Raw genomic sequence first — 21549 nt, 5'->3', positions numbered from 1 at the left:
ACTAAACAGTCAAACCATGACTTACACGATACTATGATACCATGACTTACACTGTCACGATACCATGACTTAAATTAAACAGTACACAAGATACCTGATTACTGTCACGATACTGTCACGATACCATGACTTACACTGTCACGATACCATGACTTAATCAGTCACGATACCATGACTTGACTTACACTGTCACGATACCATGACTTACATGACATGAATTAAACAGTCACGATACCATGACTTACACTGTCAAGATACTGTACACTGTCGATGACCACTGTCACGACATGAATTAAACAGTCACGATACTATACTTACATTGTCACGACTGACTTACACTGTCACGATACCATGACTTACACTGTCACGATACCATGACTTACACTGTCACGATACCATGACTTACACTGTCACGATACCATGACTTAAACAGTCACGATACCATGACTTACACTGTCACGATACCATGACTTAAACAGTCACGATACCATGACTTACACTGTCACGATACCATGACTTAAACAGTCGCGATACCATGACTTACACTGTCACGATACCATGACTTAAATAGTCACCATACCATGACTTACACTGTCACGATACGATGACTTAAACAGTCACGATACCATGACTTATACTGTCACGATACCATGACTTAAACATGACCATGACTCAGTCACAATACCATGACTCAAACAGTCAAAATAACTTGACTGGAAAAAACACAAACGATATCTGAGTGTCCTCCCGGTCCATGCTGAACCATGAGTTACTTGTAGATTACGTTTATAGTGTATGTGTGTGTGTGTGCATTTATTATTATTATTATTATTATTATTATTATTATTATTCAGAAGATAGTTTGTATGCGATCTATTTGCAGCCTTACTGACCCTCTTACAGTCCTTAGACTGTAAACTAACATATTCCTTCTCCTTACAGGCATGATTTTGAGGGAATCTCTGGTGACCTTGATGGTGGTGGTGACCTTGACCTGGTCTCAAGTCAAGGCTAGTGTCCTCATCTCACGTCGACCTCATGATCGGATGATGCAGAGTGAGGAGGCTGAAGATGCTGGGAATTCTGGAGTGACTTGGGCATTTCTTCAGCGTCTCAGAAGACCCCGAGGCATTCAGGATGATCTAAGGCGACATCGAAGTGCCGTGGGTGGCCTTGAACGACCACCTGGAGGTGTTTTTGACCACCTGAGTGGACCTCAGGGATTTAATGGTGGACTGAGACGACCTCTCGGTGGTCTTGGTGATGTAGAAAACCCCGACGATGTTTTTTATGATCAGACGAAACATCAGAATGGCCTGAGGCGACCCGAAACTGTAATTACAGACCTGGGACCTTTCGGAACCAATGGTGACCTGACACGACCTTGGGGTCTCGACGGCGGCACATCACCACAAGGTGGTAAAGGTAACCTCGAACGACCCCGAGGAGACCCTAGTGGGTGGACAAGACAAGACAAACAGTGGTGGTACGCTCTCAACCCCGGCCTCTGGTTCGACCCCCGGTACGCCAGTAACCATCGTTGGGGAGACGAGAGTGCTGCCAACACCTTCAGCTACACTACCCCATCCACGTTCTCCAGAAGGACCTTTGTCAGTAGCCTCAACAATACCCACGACGATAATAATCATGTCAGAAACGACAAAGATATTAGTAAGTATGACAACCTCGGCAGTATAAATTACTTTGAGTACAGAGCTCCGCAGCAAACCAAAAACAGATCCCCGACCCATCCTTCGAAGCCACAGTCTACTCTGCTAGACAGGACTTCGTTTCTCTCCGCTGATATGCTCGGGCAACCTTACGGCCACCTGTCTTTGCTCGTGTCAGTGCTGACGATCCTGTTCATGATCTTCTCTGCGGTGGGTGCTGACACCAGCCCGCCTGGTGACCTTGCTGAGGTCACCGCGAGGTACCAACCAAGCGATCTCGATGTCACTGAGAGGGTGCAAGAACTCTTGCTACCCAGAGACGCAACAGTGACGTCTCTCACAGATATTCCTCCATGGAATGAGGACAGGGAGATTAGGCCCAGACGATCTCTCCCCCAAGACCATGAGAACCAAGAAGCAAATGGCTTCGTTGGCGAAGAGACCCGTAACCGAACGGTTATCCACGTAGTGAGTGATTTTCGAACGGTTGAACCTATAGATACTGGTGGCTTTCGAATCCATGTGGTTAATACCTCTATAAAAGGCAACCATTTTGTGAGTGATGTTAAAACAGAGGAATCGAGTGGTATTCCAGTAGACGATCATGGAATGAGTGATACTCAGACAGACGATCACAAGACTAGTGAGTTTAGAACTCAGGATTATAGTGTGGGTCGGAAAAGCAACTCTCTCCGTGAGATTGCCCTCTCCGCAGCCATGTTACTTGGGGCATACGTCGGGTACGTCTTCAGGCCCATGTCGTCTGGCAAGACTATAAACGCCAAGAGAAAAGTCCAGCGAGGAGTTAACAAGACTGGGACACCAATAATAAGAGTAGCAGAGAATCCGATGGGCGATGAGGCCGACGATTCTATAGTGATTAACCCCGTTCCCGCGTCCATTGATCTCTCCTCACTGTCTCTAGAAAACCTCATGAACCTCACGCTTCCTTCCAAGAACAAGTTGACGACGGACCAGTCCGCCTCTGACGAGGACGAGAATGATGATCCTCAGAGTCACTTGCTGGGAGCGGTGAAACCACCTGGAACACCTGCTGTCCCAAGCACCCACCTATATGGATCTGTCTGGGATCCTCAGACGACTCAGGTCTCAGCAACTGCTAGTTACTTTGCTACGCCACAATTAAGTCTCCCAGATCATAGCTACAGTCCCGTTGCTATGTCAACCTTGAACGCCTTTCCTGACACTAACGTCTTGTTACATGGCCCTTCTGATGACGTCGATCTAAAGGTTACGACGGGTATCGCGAGTGTGCCTACAATACTAGTCGTGCAGAACCTAAGACCTCACTTGATCACGATCGCTGCAAGCATCTCTTCAGTGAAGCCAACAGACATCATTTCTGTGGTGATGGGGGATGGGCAGTTGCTTCCCATCGACACAGTCAGTCACGCTTACATTTCGACGTATCAGCCTGATGTTCCTCACTCTCAACACATTGGAACTCAATATCCAGACATGCATGAGAATGATAAACGCCCTTCCACGTACTGGACTGTAATATCAAAGCCGTATCTGCCAGAAGAGCCGAGTCTTGAAGGTGTTCCTATAATAGAGGGCTCAGGAATATATCAGAAGTCAAGTACTCCAAAACCCCATCTGACAGAAGGCTCAGGAATATATCAGAAGCCAAGTACTCCAAAACCCCATCTGACAGAAGGCTCAGGAATATATCAGAAGTCAAGTACTCCAAATCCCCATCTGACAGAAGGCTCAGGAATATATCAGAAGTCAAGTACTCCAAAACCCCATCTGACAGAAGGCTCAGGAATATATCAGAAGCCAAGTACTCCAAAACCCCATCTGACAGAAGGCTCAGGAATATATCAGAAGTCAAGTACTCCAAAACCCCATCTGACAGAAGGCTCAGGAATATATCAGAAGTCAAGTACTCCAAAACCCCATCTGACAGTAGGCTCAGGAATATATCAGAAGTCAAGTACTCCAAAACCTCATCTGACAGAAGGCTCAGGAATATATCAGAAGTCAAGTACTCCAAAACCCCATCTGACAGAAGGCTCAGGAACATATCAGAAGTCAAGTACTCCAAAACCCCATCTGACAGAAGGCTCAGGAATATATCAGAAGCCAAGTACTCCAAAACCCCAGGTCAACTATCAACTGATATTAAATAGTTTCGCAACGAGACCCAATGTAAATATACCAGAAGAGTCAAATCTTCAAGGACATCCTGCATTAAAGGCATCAGGGATATACCAGAAGTCAAGTACTCCGAAACCTCAGGGAAACTATCAACTGATTTCAAGTAGTTTCCCTGTTAGACCCGCTGGAAATACTGGAACATATGGCAGTCCTTCTTCGGCACAAAACCAAAGCGAAGATGACGATTATGAGTATTATCCAAATTACGATTTTGATGTTGTCAGGGATGAGAGACCAGGAGCGCCTCTCGTTCTCCCAGGCCAGGTACTGGGAAGACCTAACTTTGAGTCAGTTTTGCCAGGTCGCTTTCCCAGCCCGAGTTACTACATGACTCCGGAGTACAGACCGAACACACAGGTTCATGTCCAGCCGATCAAAGCAGGATTGACAAAGGATCATAGCAGTCAAGTATCGACCAAAGATGTCGTAGCGCTTTCAGTGACAGAACAACAGCCTAGCTCAGGTGATAAAGTCCTTCAAGAGGATAAGATTTCTTCCTTCGAAATAAATCACAAATTTCCAGAACACCAGTTTCAGCACAATTACTATTCAACTGATCAACCCCAACACCAAGATGATTACTCCCACAGCGACTACTTCGAGTATGATGTAAGTGATGACGTAGATGCGCAGACCTTCGACACTCTGGTGAAGCTGGCGCAGCAAGAGTTGGTCTCCCTGCAAGGTCAACATAAGAACCTTCAACAGTATGAAGTGTCTAACACGGAGAGACGCGAGAGTATTGGTTCAGGTCCTCTTGATCAACAAGACACAGAGACGCTGAATGTTGAAGAAGACGAGTTTAGTCATAATTACCCAAGGTTCCCCAGTGTTTACAGTCCAGGACAGGCTCAGGGAGAGGAGAGTTCAACCTCTGGAAACGTACAGGAAGGTGGTCAGGGTGATACAAGTCTGCCAGTGGAATTACTACACCACGACACACTAACAAAACTTGATAATTTCTTAGAGAAGCTGTTGGCCAACCTAAATTCCACAATACCTCTGGATAAACTGATGATACCTGAAACGCTGATTCCTGACGTAGTTAAGGATTCTTTTAAGATATCAGGCCATAAACATGTAGCAGAAGAAAGCCGCGAAAATAACATGCTCGTGAAGATTTTTTCCAAACTCAGCTCTTGGAAAAACAAACTTACAACAGTTGACTTGGACACCTCAAGCACAGATGGTGATCAACAGAACTCTGCTGACCCGACCAAGAGTGTAAGCAGAGACAGTGAAGGAGTCAGAACTCAGACACTTTTCAGACCCCAACAAGTTTCCAGATACGGCAATAATTACAGATCGAAGATCGCTGGAGGCATGCTGTTGAGAGACCTAGAACAGACAGATCACTTACCATCGGATGGTCTTCGGAAGGGTATCCTCGAGCCACCACCACCACAACAGCATCTCAAACACGAGGTGACCACAGCAGCCGGAAGGCTGTCTACCTGGAGTTTTATATCAGATAACAGCGAGTCTTCTTCAAAAGCTGACCCCAACAATAGACTCCAGACTACAGAATCAACTTCAATCAACATTGGTCCTCAAAACTCACTCTCCCCCTCGCTAGATGTACATGCAGGAAACTCAGAAAGGACTTTCTCCCCAGCGATAAGCACTTACCAAGTTGCACCATATGTGGAAACCAGCACTTATTCTCAGAGTGAGGTATCGACGCCTAACTCTGTCAGCAAGACTCACTCAGGAGTGTCCGGAGAGTGGACCAGCAGCAGTAAGTACAGAGTTGAGGTCTCCAGCTCAATGGCCAGAAACCCAAGTCTTCCCGCTCAAGGAAGCAAGAAGATTCAACAGATACAAAGAAGAAGCAGTTTGGGAACTCAGTTGGTGTCTGACGGTCACTCTTTTGTCTCCTCAGAGAAAAAGAATGCACTTTCTTCCGCTGCTGATATGTCAGATACATTTTCGGGAACACCTTCAGAAAACATCAGTAAATATTTACATTTCTCCGCCGTGGAACACTCTACTTTAACTCCTACACCTGTATATGGAAACACTGTAGACCCATTTATTTTCAAGGACGAAATTTCTCCGACTTCGAAACTTCTCGCTGGTTTATCTCAGAGTTCTTTACGGATGTCAACTGGTAATAAACATACAGAAAACCCATCTAAAAAGCCAACTTTTGGCTTCGGTCTGGAACTAGCGCGACCACCGGCGCATTACCTGTCCAGCTCTCATAAACTGCCGACGTATGTACCGAGCCGTTTAACTTTCCCGACAATTGTATCTCAAGACTCCCAAGATTTCTTGTCATTTTATCATCCAGACTCTCCGCGCTTCGCAACACCTCTGACCTCGACCTCAGGACCTTCTATTCCATCTTCACAACCCGGTGCTCCACTTATGTCATTCCACCACTCCAGCGCTCCTCATCCTCCCTACCTCAAGTCCTCGAAGCAAACTTTCTCCATTACACCCCCATATGTAAACAAAAAATATAATTCCAGTTCTTCGCGGGAGTCATCTCCTTCCTTGAGAGTCTCTACTGTGACCTCACACTTCACAAGTTCCTCGAGCAACACTACAAGAAATCCTACTTCCCTGCCATCAGTGCAGCAAGATGTGTATTCTTCAGCGCCCCGAATCCCTTCAGAGGATGGTCTAGATGGCTTCTCTTCAGCATCCTTCACGGAGGATTCCACAGACACACTTTCTTCGACTGCCAGTTCGAAGGCTTCGAGTAAGGACTCACAGGGCTTCGAACCCAATCTGATGAGCAGGTTCCTGTGTCGGCATGCGGTGTACCACAACGCATGTGCTGTGTGCATGCAGGAAGTGGGTCACAGAACTGAGTGCCTCGTTCGTTCACCCTGATGCCAACATGTATCTCAGAGGCCCATCGCTCCAACCTCGAGTTCTATTTCCAGGAGGAAGTAACTCATAGATCAGTCCCCTACGCCGTTTGCACCTGTTCACCTTCCAGTAAATAGGTTCCTGGGGTATTCATTGACAGTTGTGGGTGGAATGCGTCCTAGACAGGGCAAGACGTATGATCAAGTTCCCTTGCACTTGCTGAGCTTGTTCACATAGTAGCAGATAGGTACCTGGATGTCAGTAGACTGTTCTAGGTCGCCTCTTGGAGGGAGCTGATAGTATACCTTACTAACTGTAGGAGAAATATATTCCTCTCAGTGTATATACGCCTGTAGATGAGTATACACCTGGAGATGTATATACACTGTGCTAACGCACATATCACTTTAATTCGAATATTCAAGTATATAGAAGTATATATAAAACATTCTGTAATTCACAACTATGTCCTGAAATGAAAAGTTTCGGGCCGCTTCAGACCATCATCAGCTCAAGATACTGGTGTAAATTAAATCAAAACGTCGACTTTCTTCAATTTGTGTTAATTGTGGCTTAGACTTCACCATCTTTCAGTTAGTGAGGTGTGTAGCAGTGTTGTTAGTGAGGTGTGTAGCAGTGTTGTTAGTGAGGTGTGTAGCAGTGTTGTTAGTGAGGTGTGTAGCAGTGTTGTTAGTGAGGTGTGTAGCAGTGTTGTTAGTGAGGTGTGTAGCAGTGTTGTTAGTGAGGTGTGTAGCAGTGTTGTTAGTGAGGTGTGTAGCAGTGTTGTTAGTGAGGTGTGTAGCAGTGTTGTTAGTGAGTTAGTGAGGTGTGTAGCAGTGTTGTTAGTGAGGTGTGTAGTAGTGTTGTTAGTGAGGTGTGTAGCAGTGTTGTTAGTGAGGTGTGTAGCAGTGTTGTTAGTGAGGTGAGTAGCAGTGTTGTTAGTGAGGTGGGTAGCAGTGTTGTTAGTAGTGAGTTAGTGAGGTGTGTAGCAGTGTTGTTAGTGAGGTGTGTAGCAGTGTTGTTAGTGAGGTGTGTAGCAGTGTTGTTAGTGAGGTGTGTAGCAGTGTTGTTAGTGAGGTGTGTAGCAGTGTTGTTAGTGAGGTGTGTGTTGCAGTGTTGTTAGTAGTGACGTGGGTAGCAGTGTTGTTAGTGAGGTGTGTAGCAGAGTTGTTAGTGAGGTGTGTAGCAGTGTTGTTAGTGAGGTGTGTAGCAGTGTTGTTAGTGAGGTGTGTAGCAGTGTTGTTAGTGAGGTGTGTAGCAGTGTTGTTAGTGAGGTGTGTAGCAGTGTTGTTAGTGAGGTGTGTAGCAGTGTTGTTAGTGAGGTGTGTAGCAGTGTTGTTAGTGAGGTGTGTAGCAGTGTTGTTAGTGAGGTGTGTAGCAGTGTTGTTAGTGAGGTGTGTAGCAGTGTTGTTAGTGAGGTGTGTAGCAGTGTTGTTAGTGAGGTGTGTAGCAGTGTTGTAGTGAGTAGAGTGTTGTTAGTGAGGTGAGTAGCAGTGTTGTTAGTGAGGTGTGTAGCAGAGTTGTTAGTGAGGTGTGTAGCAGTGTTGTTAGTGAGGTGTGTAGCAGAGTTGTTAGTGAGGTGTGTAGCAGTGTTGTTAGTGAGGTGGGTAGCAGAGTTGTTAGTGAGGTGTGTAGCAGTGTTGTTAGTGAGGTGTGTAGCAGTGTTGTTAGTGAGGTGTGTAGCAGTGTTGTTAGTGAGGTGTGTAGCAGTGTTGTTAGTGAGGTGTGTAGCAGTGTTGTTAGTGAGGTGTGTAGCAGTTAGTGAGGTGTTGTTAGTGAGGTGTGTAGCAGAGTTGTTAGTGAGGTGTGTAGCAGAGTTGTTAGTGAGGTGTGTAGCAGTGTTGTTAGTGAGGTGTGTAGCAGAGTTGTTAGTGAGGTGTGTAGCAGTGTTGTTAGTGAGGTGTGTAGCAGAGTTGTTAGTGAGGTGTGTAGCAGTGTTTGTTAGCAGTGTTAGGTGTGTAGCAGTGTTGTTAGTGAGGTGTGTAGCAGAGTTGCTAGTGAGGTGTGTAGCAGTGTTGTTAGTGAGGTGTGTAGCAGAGTTGCTAGTGAGGTGTGTAGCAGTGTTGTTAGTGAGGTGTGTAGCAGAGTTGCTAGTGAGGTGTGTAGCAGTGTTGTTAGTGAGGTGTGTAGCAGTGTTGTTAGTGAGGTGTGTAGCAGAGTTGCTAGTGAGGTGTGTAGCAGTGTTGTTAGTGAGGTGTCTAGCAGTGTTGTTAGTGAGGTGTGTAGCAGAGTTGCTAGTGAGGTGTGTAGCAGTGTTGTTAGTGAGGTGTGAGCAGTGTGTGTTGTTAGTGAGGTGTGTAGCAGTGTTGTTAGTGAGGTGGGTAGCAGTGTTGTTAGTGAGGTGTGTAGCAGTGTTGTTAGTGAGGTGTGTAGCAGTGTTGTTAGTGAGGTGTGTAGCAGAGTTGTTAGTGAGGTGTGTAGCAGAGTTGTTAGTGAGGTGTGTAGCAGTGTTGTTAGTGAGGTGTGTAGCAGAGTTGTTTGTGAGGTGTGTAGCAGTGTTGTTAGTGAGGTGTGTAGCAGTGTTGTTAGTGAGGTGTGTAGCAGTGTTGTTAGTGAGGTGTGTAGCAGTGTTGTTAGTGAGGTGTGTAGCAGTGTTGTTAGTGAGGTGTGTAGCAGTGTTGTTAGTGAGGTGTGTGTTGTTAGTGAGGTGTGTAGCAGTGTTGTTAGTGAGGTGTGTAGCAGTGTTGTTAGTAGTGAGGTGTGTAGCAGTAGCAGAGTTGTTAGTGAGGTGTGTAGCAGTGTTGTTAGTGAGGTGTGTAGCAGTGTTGTTAGTGAGGTGTGTAGCAGTGTTGTTAGTGAGGTGTGTAGCAGTGTTGTTAGTGAGGTGTGTAGCAGTGTTGTTAGTGAGGTGTGTAGCAGTGTTGTTAGTGAGGTGTGTAGCAGTGTTGTTAGTGAGGTGGGTAGCAGTGTTGTTAGTGAGGTGTGTAGCAGTGTTGTTAGTGAGGTGTGTAGCAGTGTTGTTAGTGAGGTGTGTAGCAGTGTTGTTAGTGAGGTGTGTAGCAGTGTTGTTAGTGAGGTGTGTAGCAGTGTTGTTAGTGAGGTGTGTAGCAGTGTTTTTACTGAGGTGTGTGTTGTTAGAGAGGTGTGTAGCAGTGTTGTTAGTGAGGTGTGTAGCAGTGTTGTTAGTGAGGTGTGTAGCAGTGTTGTTAGTGAGGTGGGTAGCAGAGTTGTTAGTGAGGTGTGTGTTGTTAGTGAGGTGTGTAGCAGTGTTGTTAGTGAGGTGTGTAGCAGTGTTGTTAGTGAGGTGTGTAGCAGTGTTGTTAGTGAGGTGTGTAGCAGTGTTGTTAGTGAGGTGTGTAGCAGTGTTGTTAGTGAGGTGTGTAGCAGTGTTGTTAGTGAGGTGTGTAGCAGTGTTGTTAGTGAGGTGTGTAGCAGAGTTGTTAGTGAGGTGTGTAGCAGTGTTGTTAGTGAGGTGTGTAGCAGTGTTGTTAGTGAGGTGTGTAGCAGTGTTGTTAGTGAGGTGTGTAGCAGTGTTGTTAGTGAGGTGTGTAGAGTTGTTAGTGAGGTGTGTAGCAGAGTTGTTAGTGAGGTGTGTAGCAGTGTTGTTAGTGAGGTGTGTAGCAGTGTTGTTAGTGAGGTGTGTAGCAGTGTTGTTAGTGAGGTGTGTAGCAGTGTTGTTAGTGAGGTGTGTAGCAGTGTTGTTAGTGAGGTGTGTAGCAGTGTTGTTAGTGAGGTGTAATGACTGTGTACTACACCTGGGTCATCAAGGCTACAGTTCACCTCTACACTAGCATCTAGAATACTTTTATCCCTAAACAGAATTTGACGTAAACTGTGTATGTAGACTGAGATATACACTTCTCAGTGTATATACACAGAGACAGACACCTCTTCATGTATATACACAAATATATACACCTCTCATTGTAAATACACAGAGACATTGTATGGGCATTACAGATACGATTCCTCAGAATTATACTTTAATAATTCAATCGATTGAATATCATACATATATGTGTGATGTATGCATATATGTTTACACTAAGAACGTATGTGTACTTATATATATATATATATATATATATATATATATATATATATATATATATATATATATATATATATATATATATGTATTGGAACTTACATGGGGAAAATAAAACCCAAAAAAAAGGATTGTGATGTATTTCGCTCTGTAAATAAGACCGTCTTCAAGGTGGGAGGAAGTGCCTTAAGTGTGTTTTAATTCTTCTTTAATATTTACTTATTTGGCTAGTGAGGTGTTTTATTGGTACATGTAACACACTTCAATAGCACTTGTGGAATCGGCCAAAATACACTCAAATATTACACTCACTGATGTGATACACTCAAGTATTCAATCAAATGACAATCATCACACACATTCATGTGTACTACCTCCCCTGTCCATATATTCTAAACATCACAAGTTATGTATACAATCATTAGTATACACAGATACAACCCTCGCATGTTCACCATAACCTGTGTATAAACACAACCCGGAAGCACCAGCAACCTGTGGTCGAAGATCAAACTTCGACTACACCTTTCTCTGAAAGACGCACGTGGATTTAGTCCCAGTACACGACCCTCTGTATACCAGCCCCTATACACCAGCCCCTGTACATCGGTCTCTGTACACCAGCCTCTGTACACCAGCCCTTGTACACCAGTCCATGTACATCAATCCCCGTACACCAGTTTCGGCCAGTGGCGCCTGTCTCGGTGCAGCCTGGGCTGGAAAACCTTAGTGTTAGCCTCCCAGGACGACTTGTGTAAACAGAGATTTCGACGTGTCCACAAACGTTCGGGGACACGCAGCCGTTTGAAAACATCGCTGCCCCGTCTGATGAAGACGTAGTCGGGAATGATCTGACAGAAGACGTCGAAGAGGTAGTAGCCGCGAGCCTCCATGAAGGCAATGAAGTCTGGGTCCTCAAATTTCGAAAGCTTCTGAGAGGAGGAACCAACTGAAGCAGAAGCGTCGTTGGAGGAGGACAAATTGGATGAGATTTGGGAGGTAATGGAGGTTCGTAAAGACTTGGAAACGCCGACGGTGACGTTGATAGGTGTGGCTGTGTGCTTAGGGCTGCCTATGTGCTCGATAGCCCACACGTCGACGGTGATCCTGTCGAAGGGAAAGGAGCGTAGGACTTCCATCTCGACGCCCTCGACGTCGAGGCTAAAGAAGTGAACCCGGGTGATGTTGAGTGCCAGGAAGTATGTAAGGGCGGGGAAACACTGAGCTGTGTGATAGGTCTTGTAGCCCGGACCATCCACGGCCTCCACCGGTCTCTGAGAGAGAGAGAGAGAGAGAGAGAGAGAGAGAGAGAGAGAGAGAGAGAGAGAGAGAGAGAGAGAGAGAGAAAAGCAGGAGAGACGAAACGAAAGAGATAAGAATTTGGAAATGGGAGGAGGAAGAGGGAAGGAAGAAGAAATGAGGCACGGAAAAAAAGGTAAGAGGAGGGCGGTAAAATTGGGAAAGAAGGAGAAGCAGAGGAAAGGAATGAAGAATGAAAAAAAGGAATGAGATAAACAATAATTATAGCATGACTGATTATAACAGTATTATCAATAAGAGTATCACCACCTAATGATCAAATATCACTAGTATCCTCCAGAAATTCCTCCCTCACCTCCTCTATCCTGGCAGCTCCTCTGTCTGTCCACTCAGATGACGCACCATCCTTCCTGAAAGAGGTTAGCACCACGCTGTGAGCATAATCCCTTGTGGCTAGACACCCAGGGGAAGACCAGACTCGCCTGTGCTTCCTCCTGAGAGCGATGTAACTATCCGCCTCTGCTTCTATCAGCAACCCCGTCCATCCTAGCCGCCGCTCTAGCCATAGTGTGTTAGATAGATACTCGCCATCAAGGGCTCCAGCCTCCACGAAGATCCGCGCATCGCCTCTTGCGGTGTCCTGGCTAAACAGTTCCTTTAAGATGCCGTTAATAAACACCCAGGACGGGTAGATTATCTTGTATCTCATATAGAGATTCTCACGACCCAAGACGTCCTCCTTCAGGTCGTAGGGAAGGTCGTCAGGAGGATGAAGGTAACGACTCCTCAAGAGGTCCACTAACCTAGGATCACCCGCCTGAAGGGGTCCTTCAGCGCGCTTAGCGATCTATAAATAATGACCATTATTATTATTATTATTATTATTATTATTATCCAATCTGATGTCAGTATTATTTTTTTAATAAATTTCGCTTTGTTACCCTAAGAAAAAATATTTATGTTGGGGTTGTCTCAATAAATTTCATTTTCTGTAACAATTTTTATTACAGAAAATGGAATTTATGTCAGGTTAACTATTATAAAGAATGTTAAAATCTAAGATTTATAAGCGAACATTAGATAAGATAACATTTGGTCACCAAGGGTAACCCAAGAAAGGCAGTGCAACTTATTTCCATTGTGGTCCTTCAGTCTTGTCCCCCAGGATGCCACCCACACCAGTCAACTAACACTCAGGTACCTACTTACATGCTAGGTGAACGGGGTCAAAAGGTGTGAGGAAACACTCCTAAAGTTTCTACCCTTACCGGGGATCGAACCACGGACACTCAGCGTGTGAAGACAGAGCTTTACCTACCAGGCCACGGGACACGGGGGACACCCGGTTGTAGTTTTACAATGGGTTTGAGGGTACAAAAGTGTTAATGGCTGGCCCATTATCTTTTATCTATAAAAGGCACATGTACACGTAAGTATAATTATCATAAACAGTAACATATGTGTAAATTACATAACTTAAGACAACCCACTAGTTATCCTAAGTTACGTCTGATAGTAACATCCCTCCCAGCATACATAAGGGAGATTACCACTAGACCCCTGGCTGTCTTCAAGGAGCTGGACAGACACCTAAAGTCAGTACCTGACCAGTCGGACTGTGGTTCCTACGACGGTTTACTTGTGGCCAGCAGTAATAGCCTGGTTGATCAGGCTCTGATCCATCGCGATGCCTTTTCACAGACCAGGCCGCGGGGAGAGTTGACCCCCTGAAACCCTCTCTAGGTATACTCCAGGTATTTCCTTAAGAACAGGAGTAACTCTGGCTGACTTGAACTCGTGGAAAAATTAAATACATATGCAACTCCTGGGTAGCTTTATCTTAGGGGTAACCTAAAGAAGGTAAGAGATCGACACCATGCCCAGCCCTTCTAGGGTAGGGTAGGTGCCTGAGCCGAGCCTTTTAGCTCATAAGACTGTCATTCCCATTTGCCCCCTTGGGGCGGGGATGGCAGACCAGAGAGGCCTAGCTTGTGGCTAGGCCTGGGGACAGTTTGTCCCAAAGATGAGGAGGTACTTGTGCCTCCTCCCATGGGAGGCTTAGGTCTCAGACACTCCCTAAAGAGGGAGCCAAGGCCGGGCCACCACTTGGAAAAGGCCCGGGCCGGGAGAATACCGGCTGATCTTTAACTAACTAACTAACTAAGAAGGTAAGAATATAAAGCTGTAGGAGCACGGAGCAGGCCTACTGGTCCATGCTAGGCAGTTATTCCTCAAAGATATCAAAAAAATAAATTCCCTTGCTTCCTGGTGAAAACAATCGTTGCCTAATGAACCAAATCTGCAAAAATTGTTTCAGAAGCGTCTCGACGTGACGAGGCGCGTCCTGCCTTGATGGATGATGGATGGATGATGATAAATGATGGATGGATGATGATGGATGATGGATGGATGATGATGGATGATGGATGGATGATAGATGGATGATGCGTTGATGGGGGTTCGAGAAAGACTCGCCTTGTATAGGCCTACTGTTTTATTCCTATTTTTCAACAAAACACCAGAAGCACACAAGTACTGATGATACCGAGCCGCCAGGAATATACCAGGAAAATACCCCTTACCCAGTCCAAGCTATCCTCGACTTTATCTTGTCTAACCGGAAGATCCGAAATTGGGGTTCGTCTCCTGGTGGCCCACTGGTGGCGGTCCACGTCACTACGCCTCAGCTGATGCGTCAGCTGACGCTGTAAGCATAAATAATGCGTATTTGTTTATTCATTATACTTACCTTTCTTGGTTATATTATACAGCTTGTTTAAGTTTTACTGTTATCAAACATAGTGCTTTGATCTCTCTCTCTCTCTCTCTCTCTCTCTCTCTCTCTCTCTCTCATGTATATATATAAACTTACGTATATTAAAGATAGGAACATTAGGAAGAAGAATCTTTGGATTATGATATATTTGTTCATTAGCAAAAAAATCTGTTATTTACTGTGTTATTTAAGGCAAAGTTTAGGTTAAAACAGTGTAGGTTAACACGGACGATCACAGTAGCACAGACTAACACAAATTAACACGAGTCTGACGGCAGGTTAATATAAACTAACTCGGGAATCTCGAATATTTTGTTTCTTTGTTCACTGGGAAAAAGGAAGAACCAATTTAAACTCATATATATAACACTGAAGGCGAATATAACACGAATTTTAACACTGGAGGTTAAGTTTTAACAGCGAGGTGAGTTCAGTTAGGTTCACAACGGTGAGGAAGGTTCTACTGTCGTCTCTTGAGGAAATACTGACCAAATATTTCTTAAAATTCGTGGTTCCTCCTAAGTCATGTTGTTGTTGTTGTTGTTGTTGTTGTTGTTGTTGTTGTTGTTGTTGTTGTTGTTGTGTGTTGCTGACGTGTGAGGTAAGGAGGGCCTGCCTGGCATGGGCCAGTAGGTGAGGAAGACCTGCCTAGCATGGGCCAGTAGGTGAGGAAGACCTGCCTAGCATGGGCCAGTAGGTGAGGAAGACCTGCCTAGCATGGGCCAGTAGGTGAGGAAGACCTGCCTAGCATGGGCCAGTAGGTGAGGAAGACCTGCCTAGCATGGGCCAGTAGGTGAGGAAGACCTGCCTAGCATGGGCCAGTAGGTGAGGAAGACCTGCCTAGCATGGGCCAGTAGGTGAGGAGGACCTGCCTAGCATGGGCAAGTAGGTGAGGAGGACCTGCCTAGCATGGGCCAGTAGGTGAGGAGGACCTACCTAGCATGGGCCAGTAGGTGAGGAAGACCTGCCTAGCATGGGCCAGTAGGTGAGGAGGACCTGCCTAGCATGGGCCAGTAGGTGAAGAGGACCTGCCTAGCATGGGCCAGTAGGTGAAGAGGGCCTGCCTAGCATGGGCCAGTAGGTGAAGAGGGCCTGCCTAGCATGGGCCAGTAGGTGAAGAGGACCTGCCTAGCATGGGCCAGTAGGTGAAGAGGACCTGCCTAGCATGGGCCAGTAGGCTTACTGCAATGTCTCTATTTTTATGATATGTACACGTTAGTACATTGTGTGTGTGTGTGTGTTCACCGAACTGTGTTTGCGTGGGTCGATACTCAGCTCCTGGCCTAGCCTCCTAGACCAATCTAATCAATGTCACAAATTTCTGGCTTCTTGGGCTTTATCATATCTACTCTTGAAGCTGTGTATTCAGTTTAACTCCATCACTGACGCTTCCAAGTCTCCCACTTCACTTCCCAACTCCCCCTGAGTCTGAAGAAATACTTCCTAACATCACTGCGGCTCCTCTGTCTTCCCTCTCCACCTGTGTCTCCTTGATCCTGGTCCTCTTAACTCAAACATTCCGTCTATATCTTCCCTATCCATCCATCTTAGGATCTTATATATCGTAATCATAGCCTGCCCTTCTTCTTTCCACCAAGGTAGTCAGGTTCAGCTCCTACCTCTCCTCACAGTGCATTCCTCTCAGTTCTGGTACTAGTCTGACTGCAAACCTTTGGACTTTTTCGAGTTTCTTCATATAATTTATCAAGTGTGGGCTCCAAGAAGAAGAAGAAGAACAACAGTAATAATAACAAACAAGAAGAATCGAACTTCGTTATAAATAATTGAAAGAGGTGATTAAGGCCTCCATCAATCAGTGAAGTTAATCAATATTTGGTGAGGTTTCTGCTTGAGAGGGTGACCATTGGGGCAAAGCAAGCAACCACTAAGTATCAGACACTGTGTTGGTTCCTTGCCTCTCTGAGTGCAGATCTCTGAGTGCAGATCTCTGAGTGCAGATCTCTGAGTGCAGATCTCTGAGTGCAGATCTCGGAGTGCAGCTCTCTGAGTGCATCTCTGTGAGTGCTACCCTAATTTAATAGGACAATTAGGTTAATTATCGCATGTGACTGGGCCCGACATGTCACCGAAGCAGAGATGTGGGTCTGTTATAAACCCCTGACATCTCTCCAGGTGTTTTTGAAGCAGTGTTTGTGCCTACAGTTCAGTGATTCGAACACTTGCTTAATTGTACTTTATGGTGTTGTATGAGGTTATTACAGCAGCTTCTGAGCACTCTCGTTTACATTTATCTGCGTCCTTGATCATCAGTTCTGTGTCCCTTACATAAGATGATTGAGGTCATCTGTACGCATGACAGAAGTGTTAAAATATAGGTTGGACAGACAGAACAAAAAAGGCACAATACCGTGACTGGAAAAATACACAAATAACCCGCACATAGGAAAGAGGATCTTACAACGACATTTTGGACCATTTACAAAGGCACACTGTGTGACTTAGTAAATGGTCCAACTCAGACTGAAATGTCGTCGTAATCTCTCTCCCGTGAGTAGGTTATTTGTGCATACTTTGGACAGGTACATGAGTGCTTGGGTGTGTGATGGACATGATTAGCATGGGTCAGTAGGCCTATGATTATGTTCCCACGTTGATGTTGTGTATGCTGTATGCATGGAGATGACCTTACCATGAGAATGACGTTGTCCAGAGCTATGGTAGTTACTGCCATTGGTCATGTGTTTATGAGATAGAAAGAAAGAACCATCAATCCTGGCCAGAGTGCAAATTATTTAACAGGCTTACGAATCACACTCATATGATAGGAGGGTAGTAATTCCCTGGGTGGCTGCTGTCTACCCGCCTACCACCTCGTAGGTGAGCCTAGGGACGGACAACATTCCTATGGTAACGGGTGAAGGAGCCTTAGGTGAAGGTCAGTAGCCACCTACTCCTCCCTTCCACCTCCTATCCCTCCCAGCGGTCAACTGGCCCCCTTTCCTCCTCTGACCCCCTTCCCAGTGGTCATTTGACTCCCCTCCCCAAACTCCTAACCCACCTCCCCTCTTTTAAGCCAGGTTACTCCACTTTCCTAGTTTTTATAATAATAATAATAATAATAATAATAATAATAATAATAATAATAATAATTATTATTATTATTATTATTATTATTATTATTACTATTCCCTCCCTCCTTTCTTTCCTCATATAATGCTACTGGTTCCATTATGTGTGGATAAGGTCATGAACAATAGTGGTTCAGGAACACAGTTGGGACAACCTCAGGCTCTGTACATACTGACCAGGTAACTGTGTTGAGTGTGTGTGTGTATGTACTCACCTAGTTGTGGTTACAGAGGTCGACTCACAGCTGTGTGTGTGTGTGTGTGTGTGAGCACTGGCTGCACTGGTAGTGGTAACAAGGTGGTGGTAGAGTTACTGGTGGTAGTGGTGATGGTAGTGGTGGTAATAGAGTTAGTGGTGATGGTAGTGGTTGGTGATGGTGGCGGTGATGGTGGTAGAGGTGGTGATGGTGGTGCTGGTGGTGGTGCTGGTGGTGGTGCTGGTGGTGCTGGTGGTGCTGGCGGCGGTACCAGCCACTGAGCTGGTCTAACACACACACACACACACACACACGCACACACACACACACACACACACACACACACACACACACACACACACACACACACACACACACACACACACACACACACACACACACACACACACACACACACACACACACCACACCACACACAACACAGTGTATCTCAGCTGAGCATCCAGCACTCTGTCTTGCTCCTCCGTCTGTGTGTATATATCCACTTGTGTGTGATTCCGTGTCTATGCAAGTCCGTCTCTCTGTCTATCCGTCTGTCTGTATTCTTGTAGCTGACAACACTAAGAATCAAGGAAAAACCAGACTGCTGAGTGAACAGATCTCACTCTCAGTAAACGGTCACCTCTGGTGATCTCAGCACATATGTAACAAACTCTTCAAGACTGTGATTTACTTTGCCAAAGTCGCACGAAAAAAATTAGTGTTCCGTTCTTACTGATTTCAAAGAAATTATAAAGAAAGGGGATTGAACCCTTTGTTCAATACGGATTCTTTAAGCCTTTGTAGGCTGTTCAGTGTAAGGAATGGTGAGGAGATCACCGTCCCTCAGTACATGATATACAAGGAGGAATCACGCAAAAGACTGGTGATTTCAACGCTCGCTTAGAAACGGATCCAAGCCCGCGCTGACACGCCGAAGAATCTGACCTGGAAGCTTTGACTTTTCACCACAAAGACGACATTCCAGGATCACTAACTCACGTATTTAATGTGATAACGTGGGAATTATCAACGCCAGATAGGAAACCGATACACAGCTTCAGAAGTAGGCATGGCAGCATCTTGGATGACAATGTCTGTGTTATCTTCAATCTTCATTTATCACGGTGGGTTTTCTTATTCATTTAAAAACTTGTTTTAAAATGTGTTTTATATATGAAAATTATTGATTAGTTTGCTAGGTTTGAAGTCTATCTACTACTGCGTGTCACTGTGCCCCCCCATATATACACTGAGAGATGCATTACATCTCGGAACATAAACAATGAGAGATATGCACCTCTCAGCATATATATATATGGGGGGGGTGGATATATATATGTATATATATATATATATATATATATATATATATATATTTATATATATATATATATACACCTATAGCATATATATATATATATATATATATATATATATATATATATATATATATATATATATATATATATATATATATATATATATATATATATATATATATATATATGCATACATATATTGTATGACTATTTGCTGACTTCGTATAAATTCTTTAAGAGGATGCTTTGATGCTTGTGAGGGGTTCTTGATCAAAGAAGTTGGAGCTACGCTCCCCTTCCTCTAATCAAACCTACTTACCTCTCATTCCCAGGTGCTGTGTGGTTTATCAGGTCAGATGATATAATACCTGTAAAGGATCACCGGATTAAAGCTTATTTTCTTTTCAGGCTTCGTGGGGCTGTTGTGTTGGTCAGGTCCTGTGGTTGGAGACTCCCTGAGACGGACCCAAGACTCATCAGGTCCTGTGGCGGAAGACCCCCTGAGAGAGTCCGAAGACCCGTCAGGTCCTGCTTGCTTATACTTCGACCCTCCGTGCAGTCCCTCCTTCACCAACCATTCCAGTTCATCAGCGGGTCAGGACACTGACCAGAAACCTGGAGACTCAACTGATGAAGGAGATAAGGTGCTCACTTGTCTTTTCGCCTCCGTGCCGTACATTGGTGGAAAGTGGCTGAAGGAAGCAGCCAGGAAGAGCTTCTCCGACGAAGCTCTGCTGGAAGCCAGTCTCAGTTTCCTGGAAGGAGGTGAGCTGGTGGCGATGTTCGTGGACCTGGGGACCACCTCAGCCGCTTCAAGACTCCTAAAGACCATCAATAACTGCTTCGACGGTCACTACCACAACGAAGCGCCCTCAGGAAGCTCCGAGTCTCGTGCTGAGCACAACACTGATCCCAGTAACCATCTTTTCAACGAAGTCGGTGGAGAAACGACCAAACCTCCTCTGGGGAACAAGCAAACGAACTCCAGGCGTTTCTTCCTTCGTCAGCGGAGGAAGCGGACACTGACTGACACAGAAAGCCTGGCTTCGGACTCCCTCATAGGCTTTAATCTCCTAGGCCTATTGGTGGTTGGAGCTCTCATTACCTATCTGGTGTACCTCCTCGTCTAGGACTCCAGAATCCATCCCTCACAGTTGTGTAACTCTACACAACTTACCGGATATAATTTGATCCTATTAACTGTATAACCAGATTCTACTGTATTGTTAATTAAAACATTTTTCATTAGCTTTTGTTTTATTTCATTCTTTCACGTTTTATTACCATGATTGTTTTGTTTCGTGTAAAGTCTATCAAAATAGATAAGCCTTTAATGATGTATGTTCTAAGCATATGTATACACGGTCAGGTCACAGAACGAGCCGCGGGGGCGTTGACCTCGGAAACCCTCTCCAGGTATACAGACAATAACATGAACAGTATACATATTATTAAAGTTTATATTATAGCCATACAAACTAGTCTGTTTAAGCTATAAAACCCCTTTTGACCAATTATATTAAAGCATATAACCTATTTGTAATTTGTCGTATAGTTCTATTACAACAAATATTAAACTCAGCTATATTACAGTCGTATCAGCTACTCAGTATAATTGTCATTGATAGGCAGAAATCACCCATTATCAACTTGACACTGAAGGAAAATGAGGGATCTTGCTGGAGACACGATTTCCCCACCTAAAATTACCCAAGTCGAGGTGGTCGTGGGTAGTCACTGTGAGGGCATCAAGGGCATCTCGCGCTGTAGGGGTGACTGGGGTAGTTGTAGTGGATGAAGGTGACAGGAAAGGCAGACACTTGCTTCTGAAAGTGATACACCACCACATCAGGTAGGTGAGGACAGAGACGAAGGTGGCCAAGGCCAGGAGTGAGAAGTGGTGAGGACTGTTCCTCAGAGCTGGTCCCAAGAGTCTGATGAGAAAAGTGGAGGAAGGGTTACACATGTGTATAATCTTGTACATAACCCAATATGCAAATTCACCCAATATGCAAATTCACCCAATATACAAATCACTCAATATGCAAATACATCAAATATGCAAATTTTCCCAGTATGCAAATACACGCAATATGCCAATTCACCCAATATGCAAATTCACACACCAGACCCGATAATATTCATAATATGGTTGATTGGTTAATGGAGTTTAAAGTTTGTGTACCACAAGATGGTCATCAAGACTACAACTGAGATTGAAATATTCTTCTTAAAAATATATT

At 44.9% G+C, this 21549-nt stretch overlaps 4 protein-coding genes across 4 annotated transcripts; 2 read left to right on the top strand and 2 right to left on the bottom strand.

Moving 5' to 3' along the window:
* Nucleotides 1-819: 819 nt before the first annotated feature.
* LOC128697970 (mucin-17-like) lies at nt 820-6695 on the top strand. The gene has a single exon (XM_053789955.2). It carries the CDS (start codon nt 945-947, stop codon nt 6693-6695), a length of 5751 nt encoding a protein of 1916 aa, XP_053645930.2. The 5' UTR covers nt 820-944.
* A 4087-nt stretch (nt 6696-10782) lies between these two features.
* On the bottom strand, nt 10783-12770 carry LOC128697971 (uncharacterized). The gene is made up of 2 exons (XM_053789956.2): nt 12278-12770; nt 10783-11936 (listed from the first exon to the last, which is right to left on the bottom strand). The coding sequence occupies exons 1-2, from the start codon at nt 12629-12631 to the stop codon at nt 11325-11327; spliced, it is 966 nt and encodes a 321-aa protein (XP_053645931.2). The 5' UTR covers nt 12632-12770; the 3' UTR covers nt 10783-11324.
* A 506-nt stretch (nt 12771-13276) lies between these two features.
* On the bottom strand, nt 13277-21420 carry LOC138854410 (uncharacterized). Its single transcript, XM_070097454.1, has 5 exons — nt 20957-21420; nt 18070-18434; nt 16615-16728; nt 14505-14627; nt 13277-13330 (listed from the first exon to the last, which is right to left on the bottom strand). The coding sequence occupies exons 1-5, from the start codon at nt 21288-21290 to the stop codon at nt 13277-13279; spliced, it is 990 nt and encodes a 329-aa protein (XP_069953555.1). The 5' UTR covers nt 21291-21420.
* On the top strand, nt 18423-20491 carry LOC128697952 (uncharacterized). The gene is made up of 2 exons (XM_053789939.2): nt 18423-19111; nt 19715-20491. The coding sequence occupies exons 1-2, from the start codon at nt 19057-19059 to the stop codon at nt 20434-20436; spliced, it is 777 nt and encodes a 258-aa protein (XP_053645914.2). The 5' UTR covers nt 18423-19056; the 3' UTR covers nt 20437-20491.
* Nucleotides 21421-21549: the final 129 nt, after the last annotated feature.

Source organism: Cherax quadricarinatus, chromosome 58, assembly GCF_038502225.1.
Source record: "Cherax quadricarinatus isolate ZL_2023a chromosome 58, ASM3850222v1, whole genome shotgun sequence".
NCBI lineage: Eukaryota > Metazoa > Arthropoda > Malacostraca > Decapoda > Parastacidae > Cherax > Cherax quadricarinatus.
Note: the sequence above shows the minus strand (reverse complement) of the source record. Positions and strands in the feature narration are given on the sequence as shown.